Raw genomic sequence first — 20,468 nt, 5'->3', positions numbered from 1 at the left:
AATAAGTGAAAATCAACTATTGATTGATAGTTTATTGTTGCAGGTAAACAACAAGGGGGAAGGGAGGAACATGCCGTCCCAACCCCCAGGCAGGATGTTGTCATAGACATTCAAGCTTATTTTTCAATTAATATTTGAATGTTTATGTATAAAAAAAAGTCCTTTGCTTCGAATCTAACATACATGAACAGACAGACTTATATCAAGTAACATGGTCACGTTATGCTCGAACGATCTATGGGTTTTTAAATTCATTAATTGATAGCTCATTTCAAGTATATTAAAAGACATCTGGCTCTGCAAATACAAATAAAGGGTATCTTAATAATTTACTGCATGTAAATAACGCTTAATAATCGTAAATAATAACTGTTGAATGCGATGGTAGGCTATTTCGCATATTAATTAGGCTACCCATGTTATTTACATATTGCAACACATCAAAATTCCTTATGTATAGACACTTGCAGAGCCGGATATCACTTGATATACCTGAATGAGATGAAATATGGGTATCTAGAAGGCTATAGAATAGATCGTTCAAGTATGATCAGACTGTACTGTATTAATATATCGCTGCAAATCGGCATGTTTGCGGTTCATATAAGAGGGCTTGAGGGTTTTTTGTATACACAAATATTCAAATATATCACTGAAAATATAAAGTTGATCTTCCACGCAATCACGAACAAACAATGCGCAGGTGCCATATGCACATCTACGTTTGCGAGTGGACAGACGGAATGAAACGGACTATAGAAATCGAATCACCATTGCCATCACGCGGAACCCAACTGGAAACAGACATGAGAAAAAATGCACTCTTCCACCTCCGTAACACTATTATACGTTTGCGTGTTTCTCCACAAAAATGGGAAGCACGATGCAAAGTTGCGCGCAACATGACTGGTTCATCTCATCACTCGCATACAAGTTTTATGTTGTGAGGCATGATAAACCTTGTCACTATATATATATATATATATATATATATATATATATATATATATATATATATATATATATATATATATATATATATATATATATATATATATATATATATCAGTTCATTATTTATCAATTTACCACAATTATAAGTTTTGCCCCTTCACCTTTTCCTAGTCTCTTAATTTTTCAATGTTAAAAAGAAATCAGTTTTCAAAGTATTGATTGATTGATAAGTTTATTGTTGCAGGCACAACAAAGGAGAAGGGAGGAGCATGTCATCCCTACCCCCAGGCAGTACAGAGTGAAGTTAGTATAATGAGATGGAGAAAAGTACATACAACACTAGGGGCCAGTCACAAGGGACTGTACACAGGAGTTATAAACTAATGGCAAATTTAGAAGACTTGGTTAAGGCAAGAGACAGGAGTTGTTTGGCTTCCCTCACATGAAATGCCAGAATTTTTCTCTTTACAACACTCACACACGGCCACTGTGTGTAACGAAACACACGAGGAATTAATCCAGACAAGGAAAGGTTTGCTGGTGCCGGGGATCGAACCCGCAACCAGCATAACGGGAGAGCTACTCCTTTACCAGTCAGCCAAAGAGGTACCCTGCTGGCTAAGTGGGTTATGGGAGGCTCGCCCATCAGGCAAGTCGTGTCATTACACGGCTCCCCATTCCAATTTAGATTAATTTCTGTGTGTTGAGTTCCCGTTTTCCATGAACTTCAGAGAGCATGGGCCATCACTCTACCTGTTACCCTCTCGGGGTGACACAACAGAACCACAGGAGAGGATGCCCACCGCTTTTGCCACCAGTGAAATGCCTGAATTTTTTCTCTTTTCTACACTCCAACACGACCACCGCGTGTAACGAAACAAACGAGAAATTAATCCAGACAAGGAAAGGTTTGCCGGCGCCGGGGATCGAACCCGCGACCAGTGAGACGGGAGAGCCACTCCTTAACCAGTCGGCCAAAGAGGTACCCCACTGGCTAAGTGGGTTATGGGAGGCTCGCCCATCAGGCAAGTCGTGTCATTACACACAACTGGCGAGGTCCGCAGACGGAGAGGCATGTCCGGCAGTCTCCACAGCCTGGGAACCGCAGCTGGAGCTGGATGTAGCTACTCGTAGAGAACAGGGCCTGCCATCAACAGTCACATAGCCATGCCAGGAGGGGGAAGCAGGAGGCAAGCAGGTGAGGCAGCAACAGGAGCAGAGCTCGAGTCTACCTGGCCCCCAGCGGGGACTGCAGGGGCAGGTGAGGACTCACGGCCAGAGCCAGGGGAGAGGTGGGGGGGTCCAGAGGAAGGTGGGGCAGTCTGCAAGGCATGATGAGCAGGGGACTGGGGGCCGCTGGCTGACTGGAGAGGCAGAGGACGGGACCCGCCATCAGCAGCCGCAGGACTCGTGCCAGGAGGATGACAAGGTGCAGGAGTAGCAAGCTGAGCTTCCACAGCAGTGAGGCACTTCACAACTTGAATCAGTACAGCCGAGATGTTGGCCATATCCTTCTGGAGGATGAGCAGGAGACTAGCAGAAGGATCAGGAGCAGGAGCAGAGGCTGACTGTCACCCAGCGGGGCCAGTAGGGGCGGGAGAAGACTCACGGTAAGTGCCAGGGGCAGGAGAGGACTCACGGCCAGCGCCCGGAGAGGGGTGGTGAGGTCCAGAGCCAAGTGAGGGACGTTCCCAGGCATTGTAGGCAGGAGGCAGTGCAGGGTGATAAGTAGGAGTGACATGCTGATGGGTACTGAAGAAGGGTGCAGGTTTTTTGGGACACGCAGTGGAGGAAGCATTATGTGGGCCACCACAGTTACAGCAACGCGCTGGAAACTTGACACCTTCCTGGATCTGTTTTCTACACTCTTCCGAATGGTGGCGGCCAGCACAGTACCTACACTGAGGCAATGACCTACACTTCCACTTCTTATGGCCCCACCAACTACAGCGTTGACACAGGTTCGGCTCAGGTGTGTAAGGGAGGTCGCCCTCTACCGAGCCAAGGAGTTGTGGGCCCGCTGTCTGCCCCACAAATGGTCTCTTCACAAACAGAAAACCAGGAGGTGTAGCCAAGCAGGTAACAGACACATAAGTAGGCACATCAAAGACAATAACTGCCCTCGGGACTGCCTCCAGCAGACCAGGACCTCCCCTTGAAAATCTTCCATGACCAGCATATCAAACACAGGCCCATCATCCAACGTAATGTAGGGGACGTTCCTACCTTCTTTGAACAGCGGGGAGGCCTCAGGGTGTTGTTGGAGGAGAGACATGAACCAGTGATGCTTGGAAGCAGTTGACTGTTGTTGTGTTGTAAGTGGCCACAACAAGCGGCATGGCGTCTCCAACGAAGCCTGAGTGTGAACAGGAGCACCCACAACCTCCGACGTCTCCATTACGGTGTCCTGACCCCCCCCCCCCGCTCCTCCCCGGGGTCAGAAGTAACGGGGTCCACATCTGCAGCAGGTGATGGAGCAGCCACTTCTGAGCGCAGGTTCTTCTGGGCATGGGGTACGATGGCAGCTTGTAGCAGACAACCATCAGAATTGGCAGAGTCAACACTGCCAGTGCTGACTGAAGCAGGACTCTGTGAGCGCTCTCCGAGGTCCTTTCCAGAGAGTGAAGAGGCATATGCTCCTGCTGAGGGACAAGCCGACTGGAGCAGGCAAGGCGGCATTTGTGAACCTTGGGCCTCATGGGAACCTCAAGGCGAGGAGGCGCGTGAGGCACAGCCGACTCACATGCTAGTAAGAGGGTTTTCAATGTATGGTGAATCAGCTTCAACTAATCTGGACAGCCTGTTTCCTTTTCTTCGGTTCTTGTCCCTCTCCCTGAAGCATACCTTGATAGATACTCTTCCACCCTTTCGCCTTCTTTTTTCAGGGGGGTGGGAGGTGAGGGCCACACTTAATCAGCATTTCTATAAAATATAGTAAATTCCAAAACTGCTTTGCCCTTTAACTCATATAATGTAATTGTGTTTTGCCTTTCAGTCTATCCATTGCTACTCTGTTTTCTACATCAATTTTGATACTTCCTGCTGCATGAGTTGGGTTACTGCATGCATGCCTTCTCCCCTCCTACAGCAACAAACAAGACTTCTCAAGTTCTCTCAAGTTTAATGTCTTGATCTTTCATCATGGGTGCAGGGATCACTGGTAACTCAAGCTGCAATAATTTAAAAGAAAAAATACTTTAATTCAAAATAAGGCAAGTCACCTATACTTTCTGATCATTCAAGAAATTTTCATATAGAATAATCCATTTTAGTAACTTGGGACACTATAAATAAGTAATCAAATGTAATTCACACATTTATTACAGTCTAACAAAAGTCCTTGAAGACTTTAAATAACTGGTTGTCATTTCAACAATGATCAAGTAACAGCTTGCAGTATACTTTTACAGACACTTCAGATAAAAACATTGTATGGTAACATTCAACAATAAATTACCATAAAATATAAATACATATAATAGTGAACAAAATGTGAACAGTCATGAGTAACTTCAAGACCACAGCACATGTTACTCATGACACATCCCAAAGGTCAAGTCAGGCTACTGGCTGCTGTATTTCAGCCTACCCCAGAATTTCTTTCATTGGTATGTACCCCAGATCTCTACAATCAAACTATAAGTGATATATATATAATATAATACTACAAAAAACATGTCACCCCCCCACTAACCCCTCCTCCACACACAAAACCACATTTGCTGTAAATTTTTAATTTATTTCATGGACAGACCAAGACGCAATTTAGAAAATCAAAATCAAATTGGGACACTTCTTAGATTCAGTTCACAAAGAAATTTGAATACTTGATTTACTTGCAAACATACGTTTCATTCTTTAAGTTCTTAATTCATATTGCTATTATCAGCTAAATCAATAAACTAGTCACATTAGTTTATGACAGACACTGTAGGATAATGCTCATACAATGGCATTAAAATTTATATATCTACTCCTTTCTTTAAGCTGGGCTATAGTAAAATTTAATGGAATCAACAAGCAGGACTTCTCAAGAGCACTGTTTAACTTCCTTTAAATATATTTTTAACAAGACTAAACAACACCACAATTCTCCACAGATTTGTTGAAGATGATAGTATTTATGGTCTAGATATATATTTTCTATAGGAAGAATACATAAACACCTCTAGCATGTACATTATATTGCAATAAACTCCAGCATATAAGTCAATTCAGGCTATAAGCTCACTTCCCTTTCAGCAGTTAAAATTCCAGATCACATTCAGTTTCCAGCAAATTCATTGACCCTAAAACTCAATATGAGAATGCAAATAAAACTCTTGGTTTTAGATTTCTAATTGCTTCTTCACAAAGCTTCATGCATTGTGACTACAGCAGTAATGAAAGTAAAGGTAATGGTAAATATGATGACAGATACAACGTAGAGTAAATCTTGGTTCTTGGAAACTATGAGTTTAAGTGAAATGGAATCCACTTCGCTATATCTCCACACAACCACAAAGTGTGCACTTAAGAAATTAATCCAGACCAGGAAATTGTTTTACCGGCACCGGGGATCGAATCTGCGACCAGCGAGATGGGAAAGTCACTCCTTAACCAGTCGGCCAAAGAGGTACCCCCCTCACAGAGTGAGTTTGAGACTTTCCCATCAGGCAGGTCATGTACTACATAACAAAACCAATTTTTTATAGGATAATTGATATAAATAAGAGTTAGTTTCCTGCAGCTTTCTCCTAGTAAGAAAATACATACATTATTAAACTTCTAAATAGTGACAAAAACAAAAAAACAAAAAAACAAATTTAATACTTAACTAACTAATTTAACAAATAGAATATTTAACACTTTCTTTGAACGTTCAATTCAGCTTGCCATAACAAATATGAAAATTATTGAAGATTATTTCCTCAGAATAAGACATTCTTTTGCATTTCTAAAGATGCTGCACAAACTTTTACACCTTCCATACAAAAAAAAGAGGGAGTGCCTATCACGGCCAAGTCTGGGTAGCCTGAGCATGTCTTTACCTAGTTTACCTAGTTGTAGTTTTACAGGGCCTGGGCTTACGCTCGTGTGGTCCCGTCTCCATATCTGTACTTGTCCAGCTTTTCCTTAATGTTGTGCACACTCTTTGCCGATACAACATCCTCACTTAGTCTGTTCCAAACCTCTATGTTTCTTTGCGGGAAGCTATATTTCTTTATGTCTCTCAAGCATCTTCCTTTCCTCAACTTTTTACTGTGCCCTCATGTGTTGCTGACGTTTCTTCCTTCTCCTAGTAGTAACAGCTCATTGTCTACTTCCTCCATTTTAATCAATAGTTTATAAATTTGTATCAGGTCTCCCCTTTCTCTTCTTTGTTCCAGTGTTGGTAGGTCCATTTCCTTTGACCTTTCTTCATATGACAATCCCTCCAGTTCTGGAACCATTTTTGTTGCCATCCATTGTATTCTTTCTATTTTTTGGGGGGTTTCTTCTTATGGGGAGACCACACCGTTTCTGCATATTCCAATTTTGGTCTAATCATAGTGGTTATTATCTTTATCATCATATCCTTATCCATGTATATAGTGGAATGTTAATCCTATATTTCTTACCATTCTATAAGTACCATCGAATATCCTATTAACATGACTCTCAGGCTGTTGATTATCCTGAATTGTCACTCCCAGGTCTCTTTCTTCTTGAACTTTTTTTAATATCAGGTATTTCTCCATCTCCCATTCTATATGTCCATTTTGGTCTTCCTTCACTCTTTCCCATTTCCATTACATGACATTTCTTCACATTGAACTCCATCTCCCATTTCATACTCCAGTCCCATTGCCAGCTGTGTTGTCCACACATCACCTGTGGATTGTTTTCTATCACATCCTCAATTTCATTCCAGCTTCCTTCTATCCTTCTCTCTCTGGCCTTCCTTTTTACTAAGATCCATCTATCAACAAGAGTGGTGGCAAACCAGGTGGTATCTGCTCCACAGATGGTGGAAAACATAACATTCCTCCTCTTTCCTTTCCTTATCACTAAGACTCATCAATACAAGGGGGACCAGACTGAAGGAAAAATAATAATCACAATAAATAGATAAATAAATAAATCGTACCAACTTATTGTTCATACATGTACTACCACCCAATAGTCCAGCATATCTGATAATGCAGCATGAGGCTGGTTCGCTGCAAAATGGATTAACAAACTTTTACTGAATATGGTAATGATATGACTAAGAAATTAATAATGAAGTCTGCCATGTAATTACCTGTGCTTTACAAACCAGTGCAAACAAAGACATCCAAAACACTTATAATCATAATGTTATTCCCATGAGTCTTCTGCAAAATAGTGCTATATTATCAATTACAATAAAGAAATAAAGGCAAGTGATATAATCCTTCTGAAATTAATTCAAGAAATTACAGAAGTGGGAATTATAAATTTCTCATTTGTTGTCATGATAACACAGAATTAGCTCAAACATATATTATGGGTTTAGTTTATGCTAAAATGTTTCATTTTCAGATACTTTGTTGCTTCACACATCCCTTTCATCCAATGCTCTGTTCAAATCAGAGATTATTGTCTTTATTTAATTCTACACAGACTTCAGAATATTTAACACTTTAACTCAAATTTGCATTTTATAAAATAATACCGGTATTTCAAATACACTGCAATATAAATAACACTCCTATACTTTGTGTTTGAACATCTGTCTGATAAGTTTGCTACAATATTCATTTATAATCCTGCATAGAAACAATATGCCTATCATTATTCTTAATACTACTGAGATGCCAACATGATATTATATGATACTCTACAAAACACTTGGTGAAATGAGGGATACAGATGAGAACACCTACTCCCTTCACACACTTAATCAAAAATAGAGACAGCACTGAAATAAAACAATCAGTATAATGTTATTTATATGACTCGTGCATCAATGCTGCATGTTCTTGGTCCAGATCAGGGGTTATAACAATACCATTATCTGAATACACAAGTTATTAACAAAAATAAGATCAAGAACAAGCATCATCATTGGTCCACAAGGTACCTCAGACTTCTATAACTTTACTTTCATTGTCATGCAACATTATTGGTATTATTTTTCAATAGGCAAGGCTACTGCAACCACAGAATGCATTCAGTTCTTCATACAGTATCAGTTATTCTTCTAATGTTTAGCAATGAATTCTATGATTCTGGAACATCAGCATTCTGGAATTCCAGAGGTAAAGTGAATCCATTTTATGTATGGAAGTAAAATTCTCATGTTCCATGATTTTGGAACTGAGCACTCTGGATTTTAGGGGTTGGAGCACATACATTTTGTGGTCATCTACATCAATATTATTTACCTTACACATCATGAGGCATGCACAGCTATAGCATATCCCCCTAACTTTACCTTTACCTTTACATCAATTTACTATCACTAAATTGTGATGCGATATTATTCCTAATTTAAAACTAGGATTGCAGTAAGGAAATAAATTACTAAGTTTTGTACCAGTGCTTTGGTACAGAGATATGTGCCTGTGCATTTATAGAATAATTTCATGAGTTCTACACGGTAATGGGCCGACTCCATGATTTATTTCGACCAAATTTCTTGCATATATACATATGATCATTTCATTTTTTTTGTCAATTGTTCCCTTATCAAGGAATAAGACATTCCAGGAAAGACAATTCAAAGTTGGAACAAGAAATAAGAAGTTTGATTATGAAATGCGCGGCATTAAACTCAAAAGCATTCAATGCGTTAAGAACCTGGGGGTCAAAATCGCGTCAAACCTCAAATTCTCACAGCAATGCATCGATGCAGCAAATAAAGCGAACAGAATGTTGGGCTTCATTAAAAGAAACTTTTTATTCAAGAATAAATATGTAATACTTCCACTCTACAATAGTATAGTCAGACCCCACTTGAAATATGCAGTACAGTTTCAGTCTCCCCACCATGCAAAGGACATTGCTAAATTAGGTGTTCAGCATTGGGCAACAAAAATGATCCCTTCCTTGCGCAACAAATCCTACGAAGAAAGGCTTTCCACCCTTAACATGTTCTCTCTTGAGAAACGTCGCCTCCGAGGAACACTGATCAAATGTTTTAAAATACTTAATGGTTTCACGAATGTAGACAGATCAGAATTGTTTATGATCGATGACACTTTGCGAACGAGGAAGAATGGCATAAAATTCAAATGTAAACAAGTAAATTCAGATTGCACCAAATTTTTCTTCACCAATGTTGTAGTGCGAGAATGGAATAAGCTCCCACCTTCAGTGGTCCAGTGTAACACGATTGACGCCTTTAAAAACAAACTCGACCATCACTTCCTTGAACTTAATATTAGCTAGAGTTGAAGTGCAACGTTTCAGAGCCATCTGATTAGTGTAGAATCACTTAGGTTTAAGGACAGAGCACCTAGTCTGGACCATGGGTTGTGTGGTCTGATTTTCTATGTAAATTTATGTAAATCTTGCCTGGTATTTATCCATATACTTCTTTTCCATCTTACAATATATTACCCTTCAATTATTTCTGGGAGCATTCAGTTGAATCAATCTTTTCACCAAACCATTTTTCAAACTCATTCCTTGATTCCCCATCCTTCAAATTCCACAACCTAATCCTTTTTGATATTGTTATTGATACTGGTATCTTACTCTCATACATATGATGGTTATATAAAGAGGTTTTGTGATTATTATTAATTTCAGTGATATTATGAGTGATGATAATTTTAAATACCACACCAATTTTCCAATGTAGTAAATCTATATTGATATACATACATATGGGTACAGATGTATTTGAATGATTAATATGGAAGCTAGAATTATTAGTAATATCTAGATTTCATCTATTATTTTATATGGCTACCATTACCTTCTCCACAGCTGGGTAAATAAAAATCAGCAGCAGATGATAAACTCAAGCTACTTGTACTTACAAAGTAAAGGAATCCATAGCAGCAGCACAGGGCCGCCTATGTGCAAAGGCCCTGTCCCCTTATTAAAGGGGTAAATCTTAAAGAAGAGGAAGAAGCTCACTATGAATGATTAAGGATATGTCTGACATCTTATGTACATTATATTTTGCTCATTTATTATGCCAAAGCAAGTGAGTAACTAAGACACCACAGTGGAGGGAACTATAATTTTGTATATTTACCTCAATGTGGAGAAAAAAAATCAGCTGACATATCTGCATCATGTTCTATATTTAGTACTAAAGCCAAGCCAAACAATTAGACGACCAATTTTCCCATGCATTACTACTGCACCTTGATTTCAGAACTTGTCAAATCAATTTTCATGTAACTCACAAGAACTGCTTATACATGATGGTAGCATGGTACCCAGTTTATCTCAGTTTATTCACTGTTTATTATATACGTAATTGAAAATTCATATTCAACAATGAGAAAATAATCATACTGGTACTCACCATGTATACTTTCTTCTTATCACAAGATATCTTGTTCCACTTATATGGCCATGGGTCAGCTCAAATTGCTTCATCTTTCTAATTATAGTTCTTGTGTGTATACTCCCTCATCTTCTAACAAGTTGACAAATGCAGCTACTCTCTTGCGGCAATCAACTCCTTTCATGACACGCATACTGTCTAGGAGACCCAGCAACTTTTTAACTCCAACAAAGACTTTTCCATGACGAATGTGTTTCATGACAGCATCAATCTGAAACAAAAATCTGCTTAGTCTTTCTATTTCAGTTAAGAATATGAACACATTGTATATAGAAATTATAAGCTTGCAATCTTCATTGTCTCTGGCAAAACATGCAATGCATAAGGGTTTATATACTATAGTCAGTGTCACAAGAGCTGGTGGGGATAATCCTTAAGGGATGGATTCACAGACTTGGCATCATTGCTTGGGTGATAGTCTCTGTGCCACTCATTGGACTGTTATTAACTAGATCTAACCTGTGGCAAATTCTGTTTGCCATGACATAGCCTACTATCTCTTGCTCTCTGCTGCCTCTTTGAATCAGCACTGTTGGTATCTAAATGTAGTTACAGTCATACTTTGGTTTTACGTGTTTAATTCGTTCTAGAATTTTGCTCGCAAACAAAAAAACTTGTAAACCAAAACAAATTTCCCCATTTAAATTAATGTAAATCCCATTAATGCATCTCATATCCTCCAAAATATTAACATAAAAATCATTTTACGTTATTTTATACAGAATAATAGTAATTTTACTAACAAGTAGCAATGATAAATAATATATATAATATAATATAATAATATAAATGTAAATACATGTTGAGAAGCCTTTATCTAAAATTCCAAAATCCGAAAACCTCCAAAATCCAATTTTTTTAATGCTGACATGATACTCTTTTTTTTTTTTTTTTTTTTTTTTTTTAATCGCCACCTCATGGGTGGGGACACGGGCTATATGGAGGCTTTCAAGGTCAAGCCCATACGTCCCTCCGAGGAGGGACCACAGACCCTTGCCGGGTGAGGGCTCATGAAGGGGAGGGGAGGATGCTGATAGACCGACTCTATCGGCTGACTAAGTTGCTCTTTCGACGAGGACTGGCGTGCCTCTTTGAACAAGTCGAAGACATGAGCGTGGGTTCCCTTTGTTCGCTGCAAGATGAGAATGCTCAAAGCGGAAAACAATAGGAATACATGTAGTCTCAGTTAGGACTGCCACCTTAAGCTAAAAAATAAATAAATAAATAAGGAACGGCAACATCCCATTCTCCAATACAGAACGAATCCATATCTTAAGAAACGAGTGGCAACCACAAAATTTCCCTAGCCTGCCATGACTGACAGCTGCTGCCCGCTGCTGGTGAAGGCAGGAGGAAGGGGAGAGGGATGTTACGACGCATATTTTATACGTATGTATTTCAGGACGACCCTTGACAAACATAATTTTATGGACTGGTTTTGTGGTTCACCCCAAAATGCACTCACTACAGTTTATCTGCTTAACCATTCAGACAGCCAAATACGAAACAAATGGTGTTCCATATTTTAAGGAAAGGGTGGAAAGTTGGCAACCCTAGTCTCAGTCCGCGTTGTAAAGTTGTAGAGATAATGTCCATGCGCTCATATCCGATTGCATTTATGCTTTGGTGTGTGAACTTTGTGTTTTCAGCATTACATCATGTTTTTATGTACAGTAAGTAGCCTACGAAACATTATTTTTATGTGAGATCTGAATTTCATCTCCATGTATGAGTGTGACATGACTAGCGTCATTACTTGTACATTACACTCGGCCCTCGATTTAACGGATTAAAAGGGGGGAAGGGTGGTCCGTTGCTTGAAAAAGTCCGTTGCTTGAAAATACTTACATACGATAAATAAATACCGGTGTGCAATTAGTCATCCACGGATATCCGTTCTTTCCAACATATACCACAGAAAGCGTCAGCTGACTGGGACGCTGCACAGCAGAAATACCCCCAGACTTATCCACCCATGTCCACCCCACGATCGCCAAAGAGCCCTGTCAGGCAGCACCCTGCTCCACCAATATTGTTCCCGAGTAATAGCCGCTTTAAGGGGGTACGCAACACCTGGGGGGGGTGTTTTGGTCAAAATATAGCATTTTGCAAAACTGGGTTAAAAATGTTCTTATACCATCTAGAAATAATCCCCGAGCAATGTTTTCCTCGTAGCCATTAAAAATTATTTTGCAGTCTTTTTCACATTCAATTCCCACTCTATATGGGCATACAAAATCCACGATCTTACTTCTACTCCGCTCACAAACCATCACTTTACTTTTGTTGACATTTACTTTCAGCTTTCTCCTTTTACGTACACTATCAAAAACACTGACCAAATTTTGTAAGTCACTTTCATTTTCTGCAATGAGCACTGTGTCATCAGCAAGTAAGATTGAATTCAGCACCCACTTCCTTCCCTCACCATACATTTTTACTCCAACTTCCCCAACTTTGCCCTTCATTTTTCCCATAACACCATAAATATAAATATTGAACAACCATGGTGACATGACACACTCCTGCCTTAAGCCCACTTTTATCTCAAAATGTTCACTTGTTTCTCTACTAATTTTGACACATGCAAATGCATCCTCATAGAAGATTTTATTGCATTAAGCAGTTTTCCTCCCACACCATATATCTTTAAAACATCCCACAATGCCATCCAGTCAACTCTGTCATAAGCCTTTTCTAAATAAATGAAAGTAGCGTATAGTTTTTTTCCTTTTGCTAATATTTTTTCTACTACCATCCTGAAGGCAAATATCTGATCCACACATCCCCTTTCCTTCCTGAAGCCTCTTTGTTCTTCACTGATTTTCTCTTCTGTAAGTCTTTGCACCCTCTCTATTATGACTTTTCTATATACCTTTCCGGGTATAGCTCCCACCCTCCCCTCTCCTGCCCTTCCACTTGTAAACTGGGACAATGATGGCTTTTGCCTAGTCTGCTGGCACCCCACCATCCCATGCCACTTCACATATCTTGTCAAGTTGACCATCCATTTAGTAACTACATCTCCTCCACACTTCAACATTTCTGCTGTGATTCCATCAATTCCTGCTGTCTTTCCATTTTTTTAATCTTTTTATTGCTTGATTTACTTCTTCATAAGCTATACTTCCTTCTTTATATACTCCTCCTCTACCTTCACCCAAAACTGTTGGCGTTACAGCTGCTGGACGTCCATCCTCAAAATTCATTAAGTTTTTTTAACATCACATTTCCCCGTCTTTCAACATCTTTCCATTCTCATCCATAACTTCATTTATTTTACTTGGGGAGATATTTTCTGCATTATTTTCATTTTTTACTTCTTTCCAATATGATTTTCTGTTCCCTTTATTTTTTTCACTTAATCTTTTCCCAAAGTTTTCATCAACTCTCTCCTTACTTTCTTTTATTATTTGTTTTAATTTCATTTTGCATTCTCTATATTTCTTTTTCCTCTCCCTTTTTACTTGCTCAGCCATATTTCTTTCTTGAGTTTTCTTAAAAAGTTCCCTTTTCTCTTTTACTATCCTTCTTATCTCTTCTGTCCACCATAGATTGCCTTTTCTTTTTCCATCCCTCACCACTTTCATCCCTAACACTTTTGTTGTTGTCATTAACATTACTTCTTGAAATGTTCCAAAAACTTTTTCAATATCTGTACCATCTTTTACACTCCCATTTTTCACTTAAGGCCTCTGCCATTTCACATTTATACTCATCTTTTATTTCATTTTCTTGTAACTTTTCTATCTTCAATATTACCTTTTTTACTTCACCTTTCTTTTCAAACACCCACTTTTCCTTCAACTTTAATTTTGCCAGCACTGCAAGATGGTCAGAGCCATCGAACATTCCCCTTACTACCTTCGCGTCACAAATATCTTTTCTAAGTCTTCCATCTACTGCCACATAATCAATCAATCCTTTCTGCTCATAACCTACCCCCCCCCCCCAACCCCCTCCATGTGCATCAGTGGATATTCTTGTGCTGAAAGAAGGTGTTCGCTAGGAACAGCCCCTTCTCAGCACAGACGTCCACCAGCCACTCTCCATTTACATTCTTTCCCGGTATCCCTCATTTTCCCACCACATTCATCACACATTCATCATCCACTTTAATATTCATATCTCCCATCATAATAAGTTTCCTTTCTTTCTCAAAACTCTTCAGACATGCATTCACTTCCTCCCAAAAAGTTTCCCTTTCCCTCAGTCCTTTTTAACTTTTCACATTTACTGGTGCATAAATACACACCCATGCATACTTTACTAAACCTACTATTCCTTTCACCCACACAATTCTTGATCCCTTCCAACCATAATCAGTCACACCATTCCACACTCTTTCAGACATCACAATAGCACATCCTTCCTTACACCTGCCTCTATACTTCTCATCCATCCCCTCCATACAACCCCCCAAGGCACACCCTCCCATATACCCTCTCTACCATCACTCATACCTGTTCCTCTAATATGCATTTCACTCACTCCCAATACATCCACTCTACCATTCACAAAATTTTCAATCATCCCTCTCCTCTTTTCTTCATCACCTAACCCATTCACATTAAATCATAAAATAGAAACAAACATGTAAACACATACCTCCTCTGGGCTCATTGCTTGCGACTCTTCCAGGACCAGTCTGACATCCTCCACATGTGCAATGTATGGAACCCTGATGACAGCTGTGAAGGCGGAGAGGAGACCCAGCTCTTCTAGCACTGAGCGGCGTTTAGAAGTGCAAATGACAAGGAGCTTGCGACCAGGAGGAGGGGAAGCCGACAGAAGAGAGTACATGGCATCCAAAACAAGGGACTGGTATCGGGGACCAATTGGTGAATACCCCATCAAGTGTTCAAGGTCGTTCATAAAGATGCAGCTCAATTCAGAGCGATATGCATCATCAAATATTTTACTAATTTTAAAACACTTGGAAGACTCCATAAAACCAACCATGTCTCGAGAATTAAGTACTTTGATGAAAGGGAAGTCAGAGTTTTTGCATAAATAGGCTGCCATTGCAGATGTACCTGCAGTTGGTGCTCCTTCAAGCAAAAGGCAAAGGCGATTGCTAGTTTCAGGAGACCTTGCCTGTTTGACAAACATCAACCCCTTCTCCACTAGTTCTCTGGTTGCTCCCCAATTAATAATTCCTCGTTCAATAAACTTTGACAAAGCTTCATCACTGGTGCCTAAAGAAGGCTTCACATCATTTTCAAGAGAATATATAAAGTCTGATCTTGTAATTTTTAGCTTGTCAATGGCATTTGGATCAACTTCAATTTTATTTCCAAGATGAATGTAGCGCTTCAGGGCTGAGGATGAGGCAGCCTTAACCAGGCCCTCAAGTTCTGCTCCTGAGAAGTTCTTTGTCAAAGATGCAACCTCTGCAAGATCAACATCACGGTCCAGCTTATTGTGCTCCTCCATCTTTGCTGTTTTAATCTTCAGGATGTCAAAACGACCCTGTTCATCAGGAAGTCCAATTTCTACTTGAATTTCCAATCTGCCCGGCCTCAATAGAGCTTCATCCATCATGTCCTTTCTGTTGGTCATGCCAATAACCAGAATATTGTTGAGTTGCTCCACACCATCAATCTTGGACAGCAGTTGGTTGACAACAGTATCGTTGACACCAGTGCTGCCAGCAACAGAACCTCTCTGTTTGCAGATGGCATCAATCTCATCAAAGATGATGATGTGAAGCCCAGAGTTTGGTCCCATCCTCTTTTCCTCTTCCTCAGCCTCAGCAAAAAGGCGGCGCACATTGGCCTCAGACTCTCCCACATACTTGTCTAGGATTTCTGGGCCATTGACGATTTTTGGCTCTCGAGCATTGAGCATCTTCCCTATTTGGCGGGCCATCAAGGTTTTGCCGGTACCTGGAAAATTGAACATTTGAAAACATTCTGCAATAAGTACCTGAATGCTTAACTAAAGTTTATAATAACCACTCTTTCACATTGGTATACTTTGTAAAGTTTCAAGGCATGTTTTAAAATGGTAATTTAGTAAATACATGAATGAATAATCTAAATATTCATTCAAAATATCTACCTACAGATTTATCCATGCTTTTACTGAGTAGTAGTGGGAGGTAATCCACTTCACATGTTCTGTGTGGTAATGTGATAAATTACTATTTACCAACACAGTAAGATAAAAAGAGAAAAATAAAAGCGACTAGTTTCTTGCAAATATTCCTACCCATACCTGACTTCTTTAACATCATGCTTTTTGCTTTACTGGACTTTATTGCACAAATATGCCAAGTATAATAACACGCATAGTAAACCATACCTGGAGGTCCATACAACAGAAGACCTTTAACATGCTTTACTCCCAACTGTTCTGTCACTTCTGGTGGGAAGACTCTGGAAGCAAAGGCTCTTCTCAGGATCTGAATAAATTGTTCATCTAGACCACCAATACCCATCTTCTGAAAGTCCCAGTCAGCTGAAAACAGGCTGGTGTGAGATGAGCGGGCCTGAAAATAGAAGTTTGTAATTACTTACAAGGCATATGAAGGCGACATATATACTAGAAGAGTACACGTATTTTATTTATTGTAATAAGATTTTATTGTATATTTGTCCTCTCCCTTTTTTGAAGAATTATTATTTCACATTTTAATTGAGATAACTATGATGTTGACAGCATGAATGATGATTTATATTTAAATCTTATTAATTAAAAATTTGCTCATTTGATAGAAGTATAGATGACATTTCGACTGCTCTAATTCAACATACATAAATGATAAATAATTATAGGTATTTAAACTAGAAAAAGATTGCACTGTTCTAAATGTGTGCCCTGACCTAATTGTAGGACTAATAAGTAAATTTCATTCTCATTTCATAAGAATAACACAAAATATATTTAATATGTATTCAAAAGACTGGGTCAATGCAATGGTCTTTTAAAACAAGAGGAATTTGTCTACACCTTTTTATGAAGTAATTAAATTATAATGATGATAGTAATATTAATAATAATAATAATAATAATAATAATAATAATAATAATAATAATAATAATAATAATAATAATAATAATAATAAAAATAATGATAATAATAACAACAATGCTGAAGTGACAACATAGTATAGATATCTATAAATTTTTACCCTTTCAAAATGTAATTTTTTAAACATTAGTTCAGTGTTAAGAAAACTGACATAATTCTTTGAACTTAGAGGGTATACACAATCTGAAATATATTTTGTCCAACTGTCTCTCTCATATACAGTCTTGATATATGGAAACCAGTGTCTATTTCCCCATCTACCTTTGTTTTAGTACATACTTATCAAGTTGAATACTATAATAATTTGAACAATTTCCTTAGAGAAGAACAAATGGATGGATGGTATACATTCTATTTACGTGAAAAAATGACATCTAGTGTTGAACACACATTAAAGAAAAACAAAACAAAACATGCTTCTACTCCAAGAACATTATACCTTTGCTTTGCCAGTAAGAATCAAAAAGGAGCCTTCACTCTTTTCGAAAATAAGTGAAGAATTGGGCTGCAACACTCCAAAGTCTATCTTGCGGGGTTCCCTTTTCTTTCCTGATGCAACTGCCTCTGGATCTGCAGCTACAAAAGAAAAAAAAAAAAACCATATTGAATAAAAGACCTGTAACACACACACACACACACACACACACACACACACACAGAGATGGTCAGAGAGTGGTCTGTCGTTTTACATTAATGACATATACCTTCAATTTCTTTGATGGTGAGGGACAGTGTCTTTTTATCCTGGAACTTGAATACAAGAGGCTGGCCAACAGTAAACCCATTCTTGGCAAACTGCTCCATGAAGGCCATCGACATCTGGTCTGTGTTGTAAGGCTCATTGGTAGTGCTCTTTTTTTGCAGGAAGTCAGCCTCTATCACCATTGTGCCAATTAGCTGCCTCTGTGGGTCATGTACGTAGGGCTCCACTCGGATCTGAAAAGCAATTGAAAAATGTTATACTGAGCAGTTTGAAATTTTTGTCTTCAGACTAGCACACATAACTTTTTTTTATCTTGCAATATTTGTAATATGTCTTATAACTACACAGTATCTCATGTAAAAACTATTAATGAGATCATATAATTTTACTACAAGTTTGATAATAGCAAATCTCCTGTGTCTCACCTCTTGGTCAAGGGAAAGCATTGCCTGTTTGCGCTGGATGGCATTGACTCCCATGTGACCAGGCTTCACCCCAGTCATGTCTGATGGTGTAGATATACTGCCGCCCTTGCTCAGCTGTAACCTGAATGTACCTAGAGAAATTAAAATAGTGATGGCTGTTACATTCTTTTTAGAAAATTAATAATTCTGATAATCTATTGTATAATCAAACATTCAGATCACAATTTTTTTTCTTTTTTGCACATGTTCATATTATAGTAGCCTCTCCACATACATGTTTTTAGGTATGGAACTGGTTATACATGGTTCAGGATGAAAAGTTAAATTTAAAGTTATCAGAATAAAAAATGAAGACATATTTACTATGTTAGACATTTAATATTTATATACAGCATACATATTAATATATAAATAAAATTGCTAAATGAAAACTTCAAACGGTAGTAAAAAGTGGATCATTTAAATACATGCAGTTGCTCAGCTAATACATGTAAATAAAGTCCCAGATTGAGCTGGGACAAGTTTTCAATTCGATCTCAGGGTATGTATAGGGTTGGTTTTATCAACTTGACCTCAGGTTAAGTTTACTATAATATATACTAGGTTCAGGGTTGAGCTGGGTCGAGTTTTCAACTCAACCTCAGGTTGAATTGGGTTAAGTCAGTTTATCTCAAATAAAATTAATTATATGCAAGAGCATGATTGAAACATACTCTAGAAAAACCTAAACAGTGTCTTATTTTTAAATAAATTATGACTGACCATCAAATAAAGGTGATGATTGATCAACTTACTTGACTTTGAGAGGGAAATCATTCTCGTTGACTATCACGCAATTGGTGAAGGAGAGTTCCTCGTTGGGACACTTGGCAACCCTCATCATCTGAAGAGAGAATTTATGAATTAATTCCCTAATACATAAGCAAACTATATACTCTGTCCACATTACCATGGCTAATATACTCAGAAAACACCAATAAGATTTGTCCTATCCCAGCATCTACTCATAACAACCAGTCCCGGCTTGCTTGACGGGTGGTCAGTTAATGCTGAAGGGGGATGCCTTTCTTTTCAATTTTAATGTGGCAAAGTATTACTACTATTTTTCTGCAAAGTTGTTGATCTGCAAGCATCATTTATAAGCCACTAATCTTTAAATGTCTTACATGGGACTCTACAGGTAAGCTGCAGGTGCTTAACCCGGTAGCAGCGGGGATCATGTTTTTTAATGGTCCCTCCAAGCGAGAAAAATGAGAAAAAAACACCCCTCACACAAACCATTTCATAATATATATCAAAGCAATTGTGATCAGATTATGTATCATCTATTTTGGGGGGTTTAAATCATGGCACAAATTTGGCTCGTCGCTGCTACACGGCAAAGCCACAAATTTGGCCCGTCGCTGCTACCGGGTTAATTGCTTATTGCAACTTGATGACAATCAATATCAAACACTGAATATATATATATATATATATATATATATATATATATATATATATATATATATATATATATATATATATATATATATATACACACACACACACACACACACACAGTACCCTCCCGAGTTTCGCGATCCTCGAGTTCAATCCTAAATTCTTACCATCCCGACTTTCGAGCATTATCGCCCCGAGTTTCGCGTTGCTTTGACATATACGGGTCACGTCTACCTACCGTCGGCGTCACGCGCGATTCCTTAGGGCGTTTTGCTCCAACCGTTGGGGCTACTGCCAACCGCGGTTGCCCGTGCGCCCAACCGGGAGCGAATTGTCGGTTGTCCGTACGGATGGAAAACGGTTGGGGGTACGAGCAACCGCGCGGCTGTATGTAAA

At 38.8% G+C, this 20,468-nt stretch overlaps 1 protein-coding gene across 1 annotated transcript in view; it reads right to left on the bottom strand.

Annotated features, from left to right (window-relative positions):
* Window positions 1-4,257: 4,257 nt before the first annotated feature.
* The window catches only part of LOC126990896 (vesicle-fusing ATPase 1-like), a 21,460-nt gene continuing 5,249 nt past the window's right edge, over window positions 4,258-20,468 (bottom strand). Inside the window, 8 exon segments of the mRNA XM_050849536.1 lie at window positions 4,258-10,676; window positions 15,074-16,353; window positions 16,772-16,958; window positions 17,941-18,077; window positions 18,206-18,437; window positions 18,630-18,702; window positions 18,704-18,760; window positions 19,424-19,512. Coding sequence (XP_050705493.1) covers window positions 10,506-10,676; window positions 15,074-16,353; window positions 16,772-16,958; window positions 17,941-18,077; window positions 18,206-18,437; window positions 18,630-18,702; window positions 18,704-18,760; window positions 19,424-19,512 — 2,226 coding nt within the window. The 3' untranslated portion in view covers window positions 4,258-10,505.

This window comes from Eriocheir sinensis, unplaced genomic scaffold (genome assembly GCF_024679095.1).
Source record: "Eriocheir sinensis breed Jianghai 21 unplaced genomic scaffold, ASM2467909v1 Scaffold220, whole genome shotgun sequence".
Taxonomy (NCBI): domain Eukaryota; kingdom Metazoa; phylum Arthropoda; class Malacostraca; order Decapoda; family Varunidae; genus Eriocheir; species Eriocheir sinensis.
The sequence above is the reverse complement of the archived record's forward strand: the minus strand, read 5'-3'. Positions and strand labels throughout refer to the sequence as shown.